The 22,044-nt window shown below is 40.5% G+C and overlaps 1 protein-coding gene across 2 annotated transcripts in view; it reads left to right on the forward strand.

Annotated features, from left to right (window-relative positions):
- EXOC4 (exocyst complex component 4) overlaps positions 1-22,044 on the forward strand; it is an 811,527-nt gene that overhangs the window by 642,035 nt on the left and 147,448 nt on the right. For both annotated transcript variants that reach the window (XM_043871686.1, XM_043871687.1), the window contains exon 13: positions 21,319-21,474. In XM_043871686.1, coding sequence (XP_043727621.1) covers positions 21,319-21,474 — 156 coding nt within the window. The remainder of the gene's footprint in view (positions 1-21,318; positions 21,475-22,044) is intronic.

Below are 22,044 nucleotides of genomic sequence, written 5' to 3' on the forward strand. Positions count from 1 at the left end.
AAGGGACAGAGCCACTTTGGACGGCCACCGAGGGGCTTAGATGAGGTGTCAGCCTTGATTTTTACGAACATCTAGAATCACAGGGTGTGTCTTCCTCAAGGAAATTCCAGATCTTGATTAACCCCTCTTGTGATTCTAAAAGATCTTTAAAGAAAGCAATTTTGAACTCTCAGCAACCCTTAATAATCTATATGATTTCCTTTTAGTTAGTACAAATGTATTCCTCCTGATAGTTGATCTATAGCATTCCTACTGTCATGAAAGGATGGTTACCCTGTTTTTAGCATCAGTGGACATGAAAGTTCATTGTTATAAACTTGAAAACCTTTCCTTTTCCCCCTGATTTCTTTTCTCTGAGTTCAAAATTCTCTTTGAGCTTGTGGAAAAGATCATAGCACTTCTTGTAAAAAGCTAATAATAGGAACAAATTATGGTCTGCTTGACAAGACCTGAAACAATTAGGGAAGAAAAATTTTATGTGATATATAATTAAGGATAGACAGTATAGCACAGGATCAGATCCTACTTGTACACTGCGGACTGTAAAAGCAGAAGGAATAAAACATGAAAGAGAGTGACAGGCTGGAGTCAAGAGAAATCTCACAGAAGGTGAGATAGGTTCAGAACCTTAGAAAGATGGATGAGATTTAGGGAAGTAGAAAGAAGAAATAGGAGCATTGCAGGGATAAAGAATCAGCAAAAGCATAGTTATCTGATATTTAGATGGATGGTTGAGGAGGGAGAGGTTTGAATGGAACAGAGTTCCTAAGAGAAGATAGCAGGAAATAATGTTGAATAGGAAAAGTAAGACCATATAACAAAGGGTCTTAAAAAATAAGACTTGGAAATTTAGATGTTGAGTAGTAGACGATAAGGAGCCATTATAAGTAAGCCAGGAAGCAGTGTTTAGGGAAGATCAGTCTGGCCAAGGATGTAACATAGATTGATGCTTAACCTCCTTAACTCCAACAATAAGTAATATTTATCCACAGTTACATGAACCAAAACAAAACCAAAAACAGTCATTTCACTGAAAGATGCACTCCCAATAATATTTTTTTTGTTCAGTAATTATTCATCAAGAATGTTAATACATTTAGGTTAAAATCATACATATAATCAGCATATATGTTACACTCAATTGTGTAATTGTGATACACAAGTGATAATTCTAATGGCACATCAAACAAAAATGTCAACATTTAGTATTTTGATAAATAAAATTTTAATTTAAATTTTTAGATTTTAATTAGGTGAATTTTTTGCATAAAACTATAAATAGATTAATAAAATACTTTCAAGCATTAAGATATACTCCATTAGGATAAAACTTGGTGAGGAAATGAAATAGAAATAATACTTCAAAGAGAAAAATGAAAAATATGTAACCATTAATAATAATTAATGAAGTCACTTAGTTGTATCCAACTCTTTGTGATCCCATGGACTGTAGCTTGACAGGCTCCTCTGTCCATGGAATTCTCCAGGCCATAATACTGGAGTGGGTAGCTGTTCCCTTCTTCAGGGGATCTTCCCAACCAAGGAATCAAACCAGGGTCTTCTGCATTGCAGACAAATTCTTTACCAGCTGAACTACAAGCTTATTTTCATATATTTTAAATGTATTGTGGTAGATATCAAATCCCTAAGGTACTGAGATTCTATTGGTTACACTTAAAATAGTGATTTAAAGTATCAATATTTATAATGTGCCAAAAATTATGTATTTTATAACCATTGAACTCATGCTTTAAAAAAAGAAAAAACACCCTAAATTTCAATTTTAAAATTTGGGAAAGAGAATACAGTTTTTCAAAATTCCTTTAAGAGATACACATAAAAATTTTAAAAGCCATTTCCCTTGGTTAGTTAGTTGTCTGAGAGTGGAATTTCTGGACCAAAGCTGTATTTTTAACTTTACAAAACCAAATTCCATAATGGTTGTACCAATGTCACATTTACCAAATGATAGTCAAAAAACATTTTAACAATCTATTTTTACCTTTACTTTAAGTGGCATTGAATTTTAAGATTTTTTTTAAAGCAAGATATGTCTTCTCTTTTTTATATTTCATTAAGTGAAGTGAAGTGACGTTGCTCAGTTGTGTCCGACTCTTTGCGACCCCATGGACTGTAGCCTACCTGGCTCCCCCACCCATGAGATTTTCCAGGCAATAATACTGGAGTGGGTTGCCATTTCCTTCTCCAGGAGATCTTCCTGACCCAGGGATTGAACCCAGGTCTCCCTCATTGTAGGCAGACGCTTTACCATCTGAGCCAGCAGGGAAGTTCAAGGGCAGCCCATAATTTCTAACACATAATAATGCAGTGAGTATTAATTATAATGGAGATTGTATAGCTTACTAAATCCACAGAGCACAGTGATCATTGTTGAGCATTCTTGTTTTGAAATGATACTCAGATTGAGTATAGTTCTTTTTCCTGGAGTGTTTCCAAATCAGTTGCAGCCTTACACGTGAACAGCCCTTCAGATATGTGAAGATGTCTGTCATGGTCCATTTAGTAGTTTTGGTTTTTTCACTCTAGATTGAACATCCTTGGTTTCTGATGCATCCTGGGTCCACAGACCATCCCACTCTTCTTTCTTCATTGCCATTAGCCTGACAGTGTCTGTCTTAAAAAAGGAGCACCCCACTCTGAGCCCAGTGTTCCACATGTGCTCTCATACTTCAGCAAAACCACTGCCTTCTTTTTGCAGGACCCAGTGCCGAAACACATCCTTCATTGCATGTGAATGTGTAGGACTAAAGTAGTCAGTTACAGATGATATCTTTAATGAGCTTACATTCTTGGTAAAACATAGAAAGGAAAACAGGAGACAAAGAAGGCAGGCATGTATACCCACAGCATTAACTTATGATGGAAAATATGGTAAGACAGGCAATGATGACATGCTCTAGGAAGAAGAAATTACAAAGGATAAGAAAGACTTGGTGAAAGATACAAACTTGGACTTGTGAAGAATGAGTAGGATTTTAAAAATATTTGTTTATTTGGCTGCATGTTTAGTTGCAGCATGCAAACTCTTAGTTGTGGCATGCAGGATGCAGTTCTCTGACCAGGAATCAAACCTGGGGCCCCTGCATTGGGTGCACAGAGTCTTAGCCACTAGACCACCAGGGAAGTCCCTAAAACAAGGAGGATTCAGACAGAAGTGAAGCTGAAGGGGCTGAAGGAATAAAGGAACCAGAACAATGTCAAGAAGGTGGGGAAGAGCAGGAAAAGGATGAACAAGTGATGAATATTTGGGTTTTAGAAAAGACGGCCAAGCCAAAATAGAGGCTGTTGAATACCAGGTTCAAGGAGCTTGACCTTTTGAAGTTAGGTAGTGGGAACCACTGAGGATGAGTAAACGGTGCCAAGGCAGACCTGTGCTTTAGGGAGATGTTTCTGAGCTTGAGGAAGATGGATTGGAGAGGCAAGAGTGTGGAGGTGTAGTGGAGAGAGGCAGAGCGCCTGAATTAGAGGAGACATGGGGAAAATGGAGGGGAAGGGGCAGACCAAGAGACACGAGGGGGTGAATTTGTAGGACATGGTCACTGTCTGGCTGTAGAGGGTAGGAAAGTGTAAGAAGAAATACTAGCTGAAATTGGCCTTATCTTTTCTAAGCTGTATTTGAAGGAATTTTTTTTTAACTTAAATTCAAGATCTCACATGTAGCCTTTGGACTTAATGTTATTTTTAGCTCATCATTTCAGTCTATTGAGATATTTTTGAATCCTCATTCTGTCATCAAAAAAATCATAGCTATTCCACCAAATTCCATGTCATTCTTGATTTTATAAGCAATCTTTTGGTTTCTTTGCCTATGTCATTTAAAAAATGTTCAACGGGACAGGGCTAAGTTAAGAACTTTGGGGTATATACCTTTCAAGACTTCTGTTGAGATTGATATCCATATACTACTCAGTACTTCAGGGGTTCATATGTTTTTCTCACTATAAACCCTGGACTATAGCTCAAGAGCAGTCCCTGGGGCCTAAATTTCAATACCAGTTTTGTCACCTATTAGCTTTGACCTTGAACAGAGTTACTCAGCCTCTCTGTGCCTTACTTTTCTCATCTACAGAAAGAAAATAATTCTTCTCTCATAGGATTGCTTTGAAAGTGTCAACTTTTTAGAACTGTCTTAGCGATATAATAAGCCCCCTCCCAAGTGATGAGTTTATTCATATTATTTTGATAATGACAATGATGATGATGACAAAGATTACCTTTACTACCATCCGTGATCGATGCCCCTGTATTTCATTATGCATCCTATAAGAGATTTCTTACTAGTGTCCACCCAGTTCTGATCCTTATAATGCAGCTAACCCTTCCTTCTGTATCCCCATGATGGGCATTAGAAGACAGTGGTGGACAATACCTAGTTCTTTGTCCTGGAATCCTCTCATTGCTTCACTTTTAGGATTCATCACCTCCTGCTTTGCCAGAATTTTTGTTAAGAACTCTCCATCTTAGAAACAAAGTCTCTTGACCTTGAGCCAGATTTTACCATTTTTTCATTCAAGTCATGACGTACCCAGTTAGGAAAGGAACAAAGTCATGTTACTTGTTTAATTGTGAGAACTTCCTGTTTCCTAGTGAGTACCACGTCCTAATTGTTCACAAACCATCATTAATAATCTATTCTAGAATTTTTGCCTATAGTTCCAAACTTAGCCAATTTCTGTAATTTACCTTCTTCTATGAACATCAGGGCATTTGTTCTCAGGCATTTTTTCTATCTGCCAGGATACATCTGAGATTATCAGCAGTGGTTCTATGATTCTATGCTTTGAATTATTTCTGTGCCCCAAGGTTCTTGCCTAAATTTATTAAACCTATCAAAGTATTGTTTAATTTCAGTTACTTTTGACACAGCTAATTACTTGCTCCTTAAAACAGTTCACTTGCTTGGTCTCTAGAATTTCATTCATTTAATGAATGTTTACTGAGTACTTATCCCAGGATTTGTAGATACAGCAGTGAACCAAACAGAAAATATACTGCTTTCATAGGGTTTGCACTCTATTGGAGATGGGAGAGAGGAGATATACAATAAATAGAATACATAAATCCATAAAGAATTTTAGAAAATAGTAAACCCTTCGGGGGGAAATGGAGTAGAGTCAGCAGACCCTGGGATGTAGGAGAAGAAGGTTGCAGTTTTCAGTAGGGTGTCCCATAGGTCCTGTCATGTTGAAGTTTGATAAAAGACTGGAAGGAGTTTGGGGAGTTAGAGAAGATTATATGGAAAGAATGCCCTGGCAAAGGACAGAGGCCCTTAGGCATGACTGCACTTGACACTTTTCAGAACCAACGGGGAGACCAGCATGTCTGGGGTAAACTGAGCAGGTGGGAGCTAGAAAGATATCCAAAAGGGAGCAGAGGGCCAGGCTGCATAGGGCCTTGTAGGCCACTATAGGGCTGTTGACTTCTATTCTGATTAAAACAGGAGCCATTGCAAGAATTGTGCCTACAAGCAGATACAGTCTAATTTTTATTTTAAACCATAAGTATTGAGAGTAGACTGTAGGGGGGACACAGATGGAAGCAGGGAGGCTGACGAGGGCCTGTTATGGTCATCCAGGTGAGAATTGCAGCTCATACTGGTTGGCAGCAGCACAGGGGTGAGAAGTGGTTGAATTCTGAATACATGGTTGACCTTCGAACAGCCCAAGTTTCTACTGCATGGGTCTGCTGCTAATATGCACATTTTTTTCAATAAATATAGTACCTGGATTTTCATTCTGCACATCTTTAAGTGTGGGGGAAAGTTGGTGTTTGATTACAGCATGTGGAATCAAAAGACTTAGGGTTTGGGTCCTGATTCTGTCCAGACTGTTTCAGTTTCCTGCCCTTGGGTGAGTCACTAATCAATCTTTGGTTTTTGAGGCAGAAATAGTATGTGGATTTTTAACTGTGAGGGAAGTCAGTGCCCCTAACCCCTGCATTGCTCAAAGATCGACTGTATTTTGTAAGGGCCAGCCAAAAGAACTCCCTGCCAGACTGGATATAGTGTAAGAGAAAGAACGGTATCAAAATGACTCAGGATTTTTCATTTAAATGGTGAAAAGTCAGAGTTGCCAGTATTGAGATGGAAAACTTGGCAGGTTTGGGGGCAGCAGATAAGATTCCAATTTGGAGTGTGTATTAGGCAACCACATGGAGATATGGGATGGGCGGTTGGGTATATGTATCGAAAGAAGTCTGCCCTGGAGATAGGTATTCTCAGCCACCGACATATACATAGTGTATGTAAATGGTATTTAAAACTATGGACTACATGCAGTCTCTAGGGGATTGAGTATTACTATGACAGAGAAAAGGACTGTGGAATTTAAGAAGTTTGTAAGATGAGGAGAAACCAGCAAAGGAGACCGAGAGGTGACCATCAGTGAAGTAGGAGGAAGATGAAGACAATGTGGGATCCAGGAAAACCAAGCAAAGGGATGCAGCGATCCTTGGTCCCGGTGCTGCTATAGGATCGTGTTAGAACTCATCTTTGATTGAATGATAAATGGAACATGGGGGTATTCCCGATTGTCACAAGAGTTGTTTCTCTGGACTCGTAGATGGGAAACCTGAATTGATAAGGACTTAAAAAAGAATCTGGGAGTAGAGAACTTGTAAATACAGGCAGAACTTTCACAGTGAGTTCTGCTGTGAAAGGGAACACAGAAATGGAGTAATATCTGGGGAACTGAGACCACATGAAGGGTTTTTTAATTGTTTTAGCTGTTATTTTAAATAGGAAATAAGTGCATGTTTATATTTTAAGAAAATTATTTAGGACAAAGGGAAAATTATCAATGCAGGAGAGAAAGAATGAACATTGCTAAAATTGTGTTCGGGGGTTGGATTCAGTGCAACAAATACAGTAACTGGCTTTAGGCAAGCACACAGATAGTTTTGTTCACCACTCTGTGTCCTCACAGGAATGATTTCTGTCATTTATAGTTCGCCATTGCGTCCAAACAATGCACCAATCTGATATACTACTGGGTTGGCCAGAAAGTTCATTCGGATGTTTCCGTGCCATCCTGTGGAAAACTCCGAATTCACTTTTTGGCCAACCCAATGCTCTTCTCTTGGAAAATGCCCATTACTTTTGGTTCTTGATATCTTGTGGTCAACAGGTATCATGATTCCTTCTCCTGAAGGGCTATATCATTTTGGCGTCCTTCCTGGCCCATTTCTCTGGAATGATGTCCACTTACTGGTGCCCATGATCACATCGTTCCTTCTTCAGTCTTCTCTGTCATGGTCTACCACAGTTGCTGAATTTATCTCAGGGTTGGGAAAAGTACTTTTGTGAAGCTTTGACGGGGATTAAATAGAAAATCGTTTACGTGGTTGTTACACAACAGCGCGCTCATGCACTCAACATAGAACCCCATGGTACCTGTTACCTGTCACTTAATCAGGCTTTCGAGGCTCGGAAGAAAGTGTTTCCTTATTGTGTGAGTCTGAAGATGTAAAGTGTCCTTACTTCCTCTCTTCCCATGTGTTGCCCTCCCCCAGACTGGCACCTGCTGAGGAGTAATTAGGGCAGTCCTAATTTGGACAGCCAAATCCTGATTACAGTGAGAGGAAAAACAGGAAATGTTCTAGTTTTGCAGCCAGCAAATGACTGACTTAAATAGAAAGCCATATACAATTCAAATGATCCAAAATGATATAACATTGGGGAAGGAGGAAGGGAGCAGGGAAATATCGCAATCGGATTCTTTCTCAGCAGATATCTTTTACAGAAAGAATCTGATCCATAAGCTCACAATGCCCTCTGCTGAGAGCTGGCGTGTTTTCCAAGTTTGCCCTCAGAACCCAAGCATCCTACTGGGAGTTTGGAGATCTAAGGAAGGGTCAAAAACATCTCACCTTTCTCTGAGCCCTTCACTCTGGAGAGAAAGCCTGTTATGTATACTGATGCCATGTTATATGCTTTGGATAAAAAGGTTTCCTATAAGGGAGGTGAGGACTAGAAGTCTACTTAATTAGTCACAACTCTTGAGTCTTAAAAGAGAACTCAGCTGTGAATTCTTGGGTCCTCTGCATTAGTGAGGGGCTTCCCAGGTGGCTCAGTGGTAAAGAATCCACCTGTCAATACAGGAGTCACTGGAGACAAGGTTTCGATCCCAGGAGACCCAGATTTGATCCCTGGGTTGAGAAGATCCCCTGGAGGAGGACATGGCAACCCACTGCAGTATTATTGCTGGGAAATCCCATAGACAGAGGAACTTACCGGGTCCCATGGAATTGCAAAGAGTCAGACGCGACTGAGCAACTGAGCACGGATGTATGCTGCATTAGCAACAGGCAGCCAGTCTGTTGGTCTGCGACTTGCAAGCTGAGTGGTTTCTCTCCCTTTATCATCCTCTTTGTCCTAAGGTACAAGCAACCGCTTATGTGCCCCCAAATAGTCACTTGAAGATGGGAAATCATTTTTGTAAAGTTTTCTGTCTGTTCCAGTTGAGCATCAGCTCATTAATCAAATTTCTGAGCCTTCCTGCATTGTGTTGGGCCTGGTATAAAATACAAATAAAACATCTTCTAATCTTGAAGAATCAGTTGATACAGGACACAGGCATGTTTTTATTAGGAGAAGGTGGAACCAACCCCAGAGCCCACCTTTCACCTCTTCTCCTTGGAGGCCTGAGAACTCATGCCAAGGCATGCATGACATGGAGGTACACATACCATCACCAATGGCAGAAGCCAGGTCTGGCACAAGCCTGGACACTGTGTGGGGCTTCAAGATGTTTATTGCATGAAGGAGTAAGTTCCTGACAGACCGAAGAGGATGAGCAAGCAGTAGGGTAGCATGGATGGACATGATGCATGGGGGAGAGGTTGAGAAATGAAAATGACTGGGGTGGTCAGTATAGTTAAGAATGAGCAGAAAAGGTTTTTTTTCTTTTAAATTTCCCTTGTTAAGTATAGGAACACCATCATGGGTATTCGGGAAGAGGATGACCTATCCCCTCTGATCAAAGTAGTGTCTTCAGAAGCTCTCAGTGGCTTCATTGTGCCAAATAGCAGAGACTAGACACCATGTCTTGTGAAACCCCATGGGTTTCCTGTGCAGAAAGAGGCCAGGATCCTACAGGAATGAGAGTCTAATTGAGCTGGTCTCACTGTCTTTGCCAGCTAACACTCTGAACCTCAGAAGAGCCAAGCCAAGGAACCCTAGTCAAGCTCCATGCTGGCCTGTCTTCTGGTTTGCCTCTTAAACCTATGCTTTGTCCCGTACTCTTGGCTCACCTACCACTGATAACATTCATTTTTATTAAATAGTGAAGAGATCATAAAGACATTTATAAAAATATGTATAGTATCTGATTCACAGAGCACAGTCAGCAAATGAGAGCTTTTGTTATGTGCTCCTATAACTTATTAGGCATAACAATTTCAATATTTATCCAACTGTATTATAATTTAAGACTTTTATCATGTGTTATTTGATGTATTATTGGTTTACATGTCTTTCTCTCCCAAACACTGTGGACTCACAAGTTATTTGAGGAGATTTTAAAACATACCACCTGGATTTCTCACATAAGGCTCACAGAATCCTGGGCCTGGGCAAGAGTAGTTTAAAAATGTCCCCAAAGTGATTCTTGTATGTATTACTAATCTGAACTCTGGAGTTCTAGAAGCAAGTTACTATGTTTTTTTTTCCACATAATAGTCCCCACATTTAGCATGATATCTGCATATAGGCCTTTCTCCCATGTCTATTAATCAAGTGAATAACTTTACTTTTCTGTGTGCAAGTTAAATCACTTCAGTTGTGTCCGACTGCAACCCCATGGACTGTAGACTATAGCCCACCAGGTTCCTCTGTCATTCCTCAGGCAAAAGTATTGAAGTGGGTTGCCATGTCCTCCTCCAGAGGATCTTCCCCACCCAGGGATCGAACATGCATCTCTTATGTCTCCCGCATTGGCAGGCGGATTCTTTATCACTCATGCCACCTGGGAAGCCCCATATTCTAATGCCCATCAACTGTCTTCCTGCCAAGTACAGCCCTTCCAACCAGATGTCCCAGGAGTTACCCACCTAACTCAGTCTCCCACGATGAATGAGGAGTCAGTTGCAGTCAGTTTGAAGCAAAGTAATAAGGACCTGGACTAGAATGGAAATACGCACTTGGGAAGGTACATGGTCATTGTGCAAGGACTCCATAGTCATCTACTCATTTCGTGAGTCACAGCAGTTCCCAAGATTAGATACTCCCAACCTTACAAATGAAAACACAGAGGTTCAGAAAGGTTCATACCATGGCTAAGGTCACAGAGTAAGCAAGTAGTTGTATATGTGTGAGAAGCTAAGTCTGGCTCTAAAGCCCAAAGAAGAGGAAATGGGAAACTCAAACAATGTTTCAGATCAGAGAGACATTATAATTGGAGCACAGACTCCAGAACAGTCACTATGGGCTCAATTCAGGCTCTACGCTCATCAGCCACTTAGACATGGACAAGTCCTTATCTCTGTACCTTGGTATATCATCTATGAAATGGGAATATAACAGTGTCTACCATAGGGTTGTTATCAGGGTCAAAAAAGTTAGTGTTGATATATGTAAAATGCTTAGAAGAATCCCTAGTGGCTTATGCCTACTAAATAAGTCTGGAAGTGAAAGCGTTACTTGCTCAGTCGTGTATAACTCTTTGAGACCCCATGGACTGTAGCCCACCAGACTCCTCAGTGGAATTCTCCAGGCAAGAATACTGGAGTGGGGAGCCATTCCCTTCTCCAGGGGATCTTCCTAACTCAGGGATCGATCTGAGGTCTCTCGCATTGCAGGCAAATTCTTTACCATCTGAGCCACCAGGGAAGCCTATGAATAAGTCTGAGTCAATATTATTTATTATTGCTGCTGTTTGTTGGTCTTGTTATTATTTACTTTTAAATTAATTCATTGATAATATTGTTGATATCTTCTATTTAGATGCCAAAAAATAATTTCATGACATTTGTCATATCCCTGATCTTTTGGGCTTCAGTGATATCATTCATTCAATCTGTTACTTTATCCATTCGGTAATTATTGATTAAGCATGTCTGGAGTCCATCATTACTCTAGAACTAAGAGGAGAAGTGAGTAAACTAGGCAAGGTCCCACCTTAATGACTTTTACTCTCATTAATGGAGGGACATAGAAAATAATCAAGCAAAATAAATTTCTTGAAATAAGGGTGATGTGATTAACAACCCCTTCTCCCTGCCAGAAAAAGATTCAGGATGAGGGGCAGCAATGGGAAAGACCTCACTGAAAGCATGGCGTTTGAGATCGATCCTGGAGGATGAGGAGTGATCACCTTGGAGACATGCGGAAGAGCGTTCCAGGAAGGGGAGGGGGCAGGTATGAAGATGGCAGCAGGCTTTAAGCTTAACCGTATTGAGGTCTCTGTAACCAGAACTGAGGGCAAAGAAACTGAAGACTGAGTGAGGTTCTACAGGGGGAGGTGTCACATCATTTGAGTTATTCCTGACTACAGGCTGGAATCACTTAAGAACTCAAAGAATACTTGTGCCAGAGTCCCACTTCAGCATGTGAAATTGCTACATTTTTTTTTTTTAATTTTTTATTTTTTTTTTATTTTTTTTTTAAAGTATTTTTTTTATTGGAGTATAATTGCTTTACAATGTTAAGTTCGGCTGTACAACATATATCAGACATGTCTACATATATCCCAAGCCTCTGAAGCTTCCCCCTCCCCCATCCCATCCCTCTAGGTGGACTATAGTTTTTTGTTTTTTTTTTTTGACTTGTTTTTTTTTTTTTTTTCCAGTGGGTTTTGTCATACATTGATATGAATCAGAATTGCTACATTTTTTAACATGCTTCCCAAGGGTTTTAATGTACAGCCAGGATTAAAGACCTTTGATGAGGGATATCAAGTCCAGGGGATTTGAGTTTGAGTCTAGATTAGATTCTCCCAACCTTACAAATAAAAAAAAAAAAAACAGGTTCAGAAAGTTTCATACCATGGCTAAGGTCAGAGTAAGCAAATGGTTGTATATGCGTGAGAAGCTAAGTCTGGCTTTACAGCCCTAAGAAGAGGAAATGGGAAACTCAAATAGTGTTTCAGTTCAGAGACATGTTCATTTAGGGTGGAAACTGGGAGTTACCTGGTCTGAGATCTTTTTACAAAGTTCTTCAGTTCCGTTCCATTCAGTTCAGTCGCTCAGTTGTGTCCGACTCTTTGTGACTCCAAGGACTGCAGCACGCCAGGCCTCCCTGTCCATCACCAACTCCCGGAGTTCACCCAAACTCATGCCCATTGAGTTGGTGATGCCATCCAACCATCTCACCCTCTGTCGATCCCTTCTCTTCCCGCCTTCAATCTTTCCCACCATCACAGTCTTTTCCAATGAGTCAGTTCTTCACACCAGGTGGCCAAAGTATTGGAGTTACAGCTTCAACATCAGTCCTTCCAATGAACACCCAGGACTGATCTCCTTTAGGATGGACTGGTTGGATCTCCTTGCAGTCCCTGGAACTCTGAAGAGTCTTCTCCAACACCACAGTTCAAAAGCATCAATTCTTTGGTGCTCAGCTTTCTTTAGAGTCCAACTCTCACATCCATACATGGCTACTGGAAAAACCATAGCCTTGACTAGATGGACCTTTGTTGACAAAGTAATATCTCTGCTTTTTAATATGCTGCCTAGGTTGGCCATAACTTTCCTTCCAAGGAGCAAGTGTCTTTTAATTTCACAGCTGCAGTCACCATCTTAATGATATTTATATTTAAATTGGATTGTCATTTAAAAAAAAAATCTGAGCCCTGACAGTTTAGGCAAGTTTTGTATTCTTGGTCCACTGTGTTATAATTATTTTTCTTGGTTTTTAAAATATCAAACAGTTATAACCCTTCATGTGAGAGCTTATCTATTTAAAGGTTGTTATTAAATTATCCCCCAAAATTACCTTCGGTAAGCTCTGAAATTTCAGGTCTTTTTCCCTGGGTCCTCTTAAGATTGTTTCCCTCTCCCATCACCCATCTCTAGAGTTATCAGATGTTTCTTGAGTTACGATTCCAAGGTGGAGATACACACCATCATAAGCTCTCTGAGCAGCATTGCGTGTGATGTGAAAAACAGCCTGATGTTTCTCTGCACTTTTCCTATTTATTCTGCTCCATCTTTTCTTAAGAGAATCTTTAGTCTTGCATCTGCTTTTGTGCTTGCTTGATTTCAATCAATGGCATAGTACCAGCTCTGCATTCTGCGTTCATTGTCGTGATCACCAAGTTGCTGAATGTTGCACTGCAGTTTGACAGGTCCAGTCATTCACGGTCCAAAAGCAACTATAGTGGCTTCATTTGGACCAGCCTTGACGGGGTTCCTTTCTCTAGCTTGGCTCCTAGTTTTTTTAAAGTGTCTGAAAGATTCAGTCTGGGAAAGCAAACATCATGCCCAGGCTGTCACCAAACAGTTGAATCCAATTAGCCCCACCTGCCCCTGGTTGTTTACGTAATGAAAGACTCAGCACCCCAGCTGTGTCCGGGGACCAGGCACCGTGTACTTCCCGACTGTTCCAGCAAGGAAGCGGTGAACGTCGGAGCCTGTTGACACCAGCAGATGTTTTCTGAATGAAATTCACTCAGCTGTGTCTAGAGGGTGGACTCTTCCCATGGCAGCCTCCTCACCTGTTCCAAGAGGTATCCTTCTTTTCCTCTTCCTCCTGGGAACAGGTACAAATAGCTACACAGATGGCTGTGTCTGTGGCCCATTGAGCTGTGAATTAATCAGTAGATTATAGTTCTGGTAGTGGTGATTAACCCTACCCCTCTTGTGGAATAATTGTTGTAAATTTAGTTCTCCTCTTTGGAGGCTGTTTGGATATGTCCTAGAATTGTGTCACCCACATAGTACCATTTTTCACAGAATTATAAAGTAATACGGTTGATCAAAATGGGAACTTTGCCATTTTAGTGAAAAATTCCCCTTAGGGTAATTGTATGTTGCTAATCAATGCTAATATTTCAAATTAGGATATTTGGAATTGCTTTTGGGATTGATGTTCATTACAATATGAATTAATAATTTATAGTTGAGGGCATTATATAGGTGGGTAGCATACTCGTTAATTTGGATTACTGCCTTTTAATAAGACAGGATCTATGAATATTAGTGGAGACAGTAATGTAATACTGTACTATTGAATTAAACCAGGCTTTAAAAAATACATAAGTAAATAGTATGAGTACTTTTAACATAGTATCCCACTAAGTGATATTTTTTCATTCCAACCAGTGCTAAAATGAAAAATTCTAGGTCTTGGAAAATGTACAGTACTATCTCATGCCTATAGACCCAGCCTTTTTCCTGAACCCGGGAACAAATGGGGGCCAGCATGGATGGGCTCAAAGATTTACATGCTGGAAAACTGTGTTGGGTTTGGGCTTCTAACTCCATGGAACAGAATTTTGATTTGTACTGTGGGCATGAGAGGAATTGAACCACTCAGCCATAGCTCTTAATATATGGACACTGAAATTTAACTTTCTAAAAATTTTTATTTTTTAATTGAAGGATAATTGCTTTACAGAATTTTGTTGTTTTCTGTCAGACAGCAACATGAATCAGCCATAGGTTTGCATATATCCCCTCCCTCCTCTCTCCCTTCCCATCCCACCCCTCTAGGTTGATACAGAGCTGCTATTTGAGTTCCCTGAATCATATAGCAAATTCCTGTTGGCTGTCTATTTTACATATGGTAATGTAAGTTTCCATGTGACTCTCTATACATCCCACCCTCTCCTCCCCTCTCCCTGAATTTATAAATCTGTTCTCTATGTCTGTTTCCCATTGCTGCCTGCAAATAAATTAATCGGTACCATCTTTCTAGATTCCATAGAAATTATGTAAAGGTTAAATAAATCTGAAAGTTAACCTTTATGCAATTTCCATATGTCACAAAATAGTTGTCTTTAGATTTTAAAAAAGCATTGAAAATATCAGAACTATTCACAGCTTTTGTAACACATACGAAATTAGCAGGTGAAGCAGATCTGACAGGCAGATCATATAATTTGACCAACCCATTGTAGAGGACAAAGTCCTAGCTATGAGGTTATAAATTGTAAGTATAAAAGGAGGGGTTTTGTTCACTTGCTTTCCAAAGGGGAAAATACTGTAGCCTGACATAGTTAACAAGGTCCTCCCAGAGAAAGTGAGGCTCTGAGGAGACTCTCCAGTAATAAGCCATGTATGAGTAGGTGGAGTGGAAAGGGAAGGCTTGACAGTAATTACTCCTTGGCTTGTTTGTCTTGTGAGTCAGGACTTTTTAATGCTGGACTTTTTTTTTTTTCTTTCCAGAGGGGGATACACTTCTATTCATTATTCTAATTTTTGTTGAATTCATAGAGGTATGGTGAGAGCATGGCAGAATGATATATACTTTGGTGAAAATGCCAGATGGTTTGATGGCTCACCTGAGTCATTTGGTGCAGAGAAGGAGTAAAGGAAAACCACTAACATGGGTTTCGCTTAATCAGTTACCCAAGATTCCTAAAACTGAAGAGGCCTTATTTTTATGTCCAGTTCAGTTCTTACACACTTGCCAAATACCAGGTATTATGCACGGCACTGGGTGCACAACAGCTAATGAGAAATCAACTCTGTCCTCAGAGAGGTCATCATCTAGTCAGGGATACTGGCTTGGAAAGTGTGGTAGGACCAGTGAGCGCGGAGCTATGTGGGAGGTAGTGGTTCTCACCTTGGAACGCCCACTGCAATTACCTGGGACACTTTTAAAAATTTTGATGCCCATATGCCGTCCCCAGAGATTCTAGTTTACTAGGTTTTAGATGTGGCCCAGACATCTAGTAATTTTTTTTAAAGCTCCCCAGGGCATCCCATATGGCACTAGTGGTGAAGAACCCTCCTACCAGTGCAGGAAACAAAAGAGACAAGGGTCCAATTCCCGGGTTGGGAAAATCCTCTGGAGGAGGGCATGGCAACCCACTCCAGTATTCTTGCCTGGAAAATCTCATGCACAGAGGAGCCTGACGGTTATAGTCCTAAGGTTTGCAAAGAGTTGGGCATGACTGAAGTAACTTAGCATGCACGCACAGATGCAGTCAAGATTGAAAGCCCTGGTAAAGGGTGATAGGCACAAATGAAGGGACTCAGTTGTCTCAAGGGAAGCGCTGATGTAATGTTTGATCAGTAGAGGCGAAAAAGTAAGACGGAAAAAAGTTCTCTAGGCAGAGATGATACACATAAGCAGGAAGCATTCAGAAAACATTAGAATTCTGACTGTGGATGGGATGTCCAGCCAACACAGGCAGGGATTTGACTGTGTGTGTGTGTGTGTGTGTGTGTGTGTGTGTGTGTGTGTGTGTGTGTGTGTGTGTGTGTGTGTGTGTGTGTGTGTGTGTGTGTGTGTGTGTGTGTGTGTGTGTGTGTGTGTGTGTGTGTGTGTGTGTGTGTGTTAGGCACTCAGTCGTGTCTGACTCTTTGCAACTCAATGGACTATAGCCCACCAGGCTACTCTGTCCATGGGGATTCTCCAGGCAAGAATACTGGAGTGGGTTGCCATTCCCTTCTCTAGGGGATCTTTCCAACCCAGGGATCAAACCCAGGTCTCCTGCATTGCAGAGAGATTCTTTAACATCTGAGCCACCAGGGAAGCTGTGGCTGGGAGTAGTGGATATACAAAAGAGAAAAGCAGTAGTAGGAGATTAAGTTGAAAAGATAGATGTTCATGACTTGCTAAGTTTGATCTTGGTATTAGAATTAGGAATCAGTTAAGACTTCTAAGAAGGAGAAAACAGGATTGCATTTGTACAGTTTTAGAGAAATGACCCTTCCAATGAAAGTGGTGAATTGGACCAATGGTCTTGAAGTTCCAGGCAAGACACCCAGTTATAAGGTTACAGCCAAGTCCAAGTGAAAAGTGATGAGGGTCTGCATATAGGTGAAGGGCAGTGAACCTAGTCAAGAAACAACAGACTTACAAGATACTAAGAACATGAAATCAGCAGGATATGGTGTCTATGGGTAATGAAGATGACTCCAAATTTCTGACTTAAATAGCAGGATGTATGGTTGGTCTGTCAATCAAACTAGGGAATACTAGATGTTCAGTGGGACAGGGAAGGGCAAATAATAAATGAGTTCTTTTGACTCAGTTTAATCTAAATTGCTTGTAGGACTTTTAAGTAGAGTTCTCCAGTTAGCCTTTGTATATGCTGATCCAAGACTTGGAAGAGAGGGCAACCCTGAAAATATTAGTTTGGGAGTCCCCAGAATACTCGTGGGTTAGGTCTGGCAAGAAGATGAGATTGCCCAAGTGGCACAAGCAGAATGCTATGGAATCCAATATTTAAAGTAGGGAAAGAGGAAAAGAGCCCTTGGTTTGGCTGAGAATGAACTTAGGAGGCACAATGATGTGGATACCAAAGGAGTATTATTTCTAAAAAGGAATAGTCAAAGGTATCAGATGTGTCTCAATAATCATAGTGTAAGGTAGAACATGCCCATGGGTTGGTAGAACAGTTCCAGGGGAACAGTAGTTTTAGAACCCTGACTTCAATTGATTTAATACTGAATTTTGACTTTGCTTGTAAGTGTGCAGTGGGTATATTTAGGAAACCCCTTTCCTACTCCAACACATAGAAAGTCCAGATAAAAATATATGACTTTAAAAATATATTTTAAATATGTATCCAAATTCAAAAGAAAGAATTCTCCACATGCCTCAAATGAAAGAGAAACTAAAAGCTGTCACAACAAGCAAATGTTGCAGTTGGTAATCCCACCAATGTATGAGGACCACATCTAGAGGTAGTCTTTGTCTGTTTGGTCTGCTGTAATAAAATACCACAGACTTGGTGTCTTATAAACAACAGAAATGTATTTCTCACAGTTTGGGAGGCTGTAGTTTAAGATCAAAGTGCTGGAAGCATCAGGGGAGGCTCTCTTCTGGGTTGCAGCCTATTTATTGTATTACCACCTGGAGGAAGGGGCTACCGAACTCTGTGGGATCTCTTTTATCCCATTTATGAGGGCTGCACCCTCATGACCTAATCACTTCCTAAAAGCCTTGTCTCCTAATACTGTGACAGTGGTGGTAGGATTTCAATGAGTGAATTCCAAGGGGACACAAACATTCAGATCATAGCAGAGGTGAAAACCCAATAGGGGCTAGCATATTAACACCTACATGGCCTGGAAGTTTATCTGTGCAGAAGTTATACATGGGGTATTTCCACTCATAAATGAGACTAGGAAAACTCTGTGCTTGGGGATAAGCCACCCTACTCCCAGGAGAAAAGTTCAGTTCAGTTGCTCAGTCATGTCTGACTCTTTGCGACCCCATGGACTGCAGCACGCCAGACCTCCTTGTCCATCACCAACTCGTGGAGCTTGCTCAGACTCATGTCCATCGAGCCAGTGATGCCATCCAACCATCTCATCCTCTGTTGTCCCCTTCTCCTCCTGCCTTCAGTCTTTCCCAGCATTAGGGTCTTTTCCAATAAGTCAGTTCTTTGCATCAGGTGGCCAAAGCATTGGAACTTCAGCTTCAACATCAGTCCTTCCAATGAATATTCAGGACTGATTTCCTTTAGGATTGACTGGTTTGATCTCCTTTCAGTGCAAGGGAAAAAGTAGCCTCTAAAAGAAATCAGAATCCTACACGTGTGACGTGTGCAAGTAAGGACCTCAATTTGTACCACTCATGTAGGGAGAGAAAGTTGTAAGCCAGAGTAAGGAAGGAAAAAAAAAACTTAAAAACTTATTTGAAAGTAGTGAAACTTATAGTATCCAGGAGAGGCGAATGCAGCTCATCTAATAGTGACATCTCCAAAGCACAGGGCAAAATGTGGGATTCGTGCAAAGGTCAAGTCCCTGTGAGGTAGAACTTGCAGACCTGAATAGCAAACCACTGTCATGAAAAAAGGAGGAAAATGCAACTAATAGGACATTTGACATCCAAAGTGAAAGGGTCAGTGGCTCAGTCGTGACCAACTCTTTTTGAGACCCCGTGGACAGTAGCCGGCCAGGCTCCTCCGTCCATGGGATTCTTCAGACAAGAACACTGGAATAGGTTGCCATTTCCTTCTCCAGGGATCTTCCTGACCGAGAGATCAAACCCAGGTCTCCCACATTGCAGGCAGATTACTTACCATCTGAGTCACCAGAGAAATCCCAAAGAACTTTCCAAAAATACAGAGCTATATAAGAAGAACTTTAAAATCTGTGCTTAAAAATGATTCAGAGAAATAAAGGAAGGATAGAATCCACAATACAGGTACAGAACATTTTAGAGGAAAGAAGCCAGTGGATTTGTAAAAGAGCTAAATAGAAAACCTAGAAGTAAAAATCATTGAAAAAGTTGCAAGAAGGAACAGATGGGTTAAACCTTAGAGTAGATCCTATTGGGAGACTTCAGGAATTGAAAAGGTAAATGAGAGGTGAGAGAATGAAGTGACTGGGTGAAGGCCACATTCATTTGAAAACTGTGTATGTGGAGGGAGAGAAGCTTTCTTAGATAGAAATACTACATCAGGAAAGAGATTCAGTTATTCATTCATTTAAAAAATATAACATAGGGTATTGAGGAATATATTGAGAGAGATCCCAGATATGCAGGAAAGGGGGGGGTCATTGGAAGGAGGGGCAGAGAAAGAAGCCCCAAGAGCCTAGATAGAGGAATTATTGCAAGTCAGTGGGGATGAAACAGATTTGAATATATTTCTATGGAGGATAAGAGGTGAGCTGTTTGAAAGTATATCCTTCAGTCCCCTCCTTTCTTTGACAGATGGGAAGACTGGGGGTCAAGCAATGAGGAGATAGAAGACAAAGGTTTAAAAGATAGCCATAGAGGGAAGGAGAGAGGAAGTTGATCAGAGACAGGTAAAAACAATGCCAAAGAATGTTGAGGATTCTTCTGACATGCAGTAGCATAGATTTGTATTCTGTAAGATTGAATACAGCACCCCATGTATAAAAGTATAAAGTTATCTTGTGGGATCAATCCATGTAGATTTCAGGAAGTTGCATGAAAATAACAAAGAAAAAAACAAAAGATACCAGTCAGAATAATTTGAGAGGTCTCAGGGAAGAAGATTCCTAATCTATGTTTTGTATCGCTGACCACAGTTACTGTTAGAAACCTTTCGCTTGTGGTGAGTGAGAAGAATTCTAGAAATCGACTATGGTTCTTTTATTTATTCTAGTTTATTTTCAGAGAACCAGGGCAGTGTTGCTCCCTGCAACATAGAATTTTGTTACCTCAAGTTAGGTTGTCATGAGTCAAGGTTTTTAGGTGTCAGCAACTTCTGTCTACGTACATTGTCAGTTGGGTAAAGGAGGTTTTGTCATACATCCAAGCATATACACTATGTATGTATTGTATTTAGAAGGGCATCATGTTCTTCAGTATAACCATTATACCAACATAAATTCCTGCCTGTGATGGAGAGAACTTCTCAGCTTCAGAGGGCTCGCCAGCTAATTAGCAGTCCTTTCATAAATAAATGCCATTCTGTCACCTAGAATTGCTGAGGAGGATTTCTAGACCATTGAAATTAGTTACAGTGACAGAAATGTTGAACGGAAAGGGAAGCTTTTTAATTAAGTTGGAACTGAGTGTTCACGATGACTTTCCAGGTATGTTTTGGTAAGAGCAGTGTTAATAGCTCACCCATGGGCCCTATTAAAGGACTTGAAGTCTGTCACTCCAGGTCACTTGTCAGAGCCCACTGGAGAGAACAGTAATCAAAGACTTTTTCTGCCTGACATCAAGGGCAGAAGGTTTCTCTCTGATGGTGGATTTGCTTTGAATAGAGGGGTGTCCATGGTTCAAAAAACACCTTCAAGTAGCGCTAACTGGTAGTTTAAACCAAGAGGTCAGAGAACAACCCTTTGTAACACTTCCATCACCTTTCAGATATCATTTATGTTGTTGTTTAATTGTACTGTCTTTATGGTTAACCCAGTTTTTGTTTGTTCAACATCTTTCTTGAACGAATTCCTTCCCACCCCCCACCCCCAAAAGACCTACCATACACTTTTATTTCTCCTTAGGGATTAACTAGGATAAGGGGAGCTAATTAATATTAGTAGTTTCACAATTACTCAACAATGAAGAAACTAAGAATGGAATCTAGAAATGATGTTTCCCACAAAGGTGACCTATTAGTGGATGTCATGTCTCCAGCTGGATAATGGGTTAGGTTAATAAGAGAGATGAGCACGGCATCTTTTTCCAGCAACAAAGGTAGATGGAAAATGCTGATGAAGCCAGGCAGTGTCCTGAAGTGTCTCTTTTCTGTTGGTTGTGTTCAGGGGTATCGTCCAGTCTGAGGAAAAACTTGTCATCAGTGCATCTTGGGCAAAAGATGATGATATCAGCAGGCTCTTGAAATCTCTACCAAACTGGATGAATATGGCTCAACCCAAACAGCTGAGGTCAAAGAGAGAAGAGGAAGAAGATTTCATAAGGTAAAAACATTTAAAAAGTCCTTGCCCTTGTACGTTTATGTTATATCTTGCAGTTGTTCTTAACATGCTCTCCAGTTCATAGAACTTAGGTGAGCCTTGTGGAAACGCAGGTGTGCTTCCCACATTTGTGCATATACAATGCTTTATTTCCAATTGTTTCCTGCATGTTTTGACAAAAATGAAGTCTCTCAACTTTATCACGCAGTATTTACCTTTGTACAGTTTATTTCTTTATCAGTGAAAATGTGGCCTAATCTGTTGATGCTCTTGAATTTCACGTGGCTGGCCTGGCACAGTGAAATATTTTCACCTCTGTCATTTTAGAGCTGTGTAAATTGGTGGAAAGGTAGGGGAGAAGTGGAGGTAATATTTTGTCACATTGAAATTAGGTTTATTCTTATTGTCTTTTTGCCTATCCAAGTGAATGAATAAATATTAATAAAATAAAGTAAAAGCACTTTAAAGAAGCAAAGACCAGAAAAGGAATAAAAGAAGTAGTGACCAGTATTTTACTTTTAATTCATCACAGAGCTGTGAGCTCGTCTCCTTCTCAGAATGTGGGCTGCAACT

Source organism: Cervus elaphus, chromosome 18 (genome assembly GCF_910594005.1).
Source record: "Cervus elaphus chromosome 18, mCerEla1.1, whole genome shotgun sequence".
Taxonomy (NCBI): domain Eukaryota; kingdom Metazoa; phylum Chordata; class Mammalia; order Artiodactyla; family Cervidae; genus Cervus; species Cervus elaphus.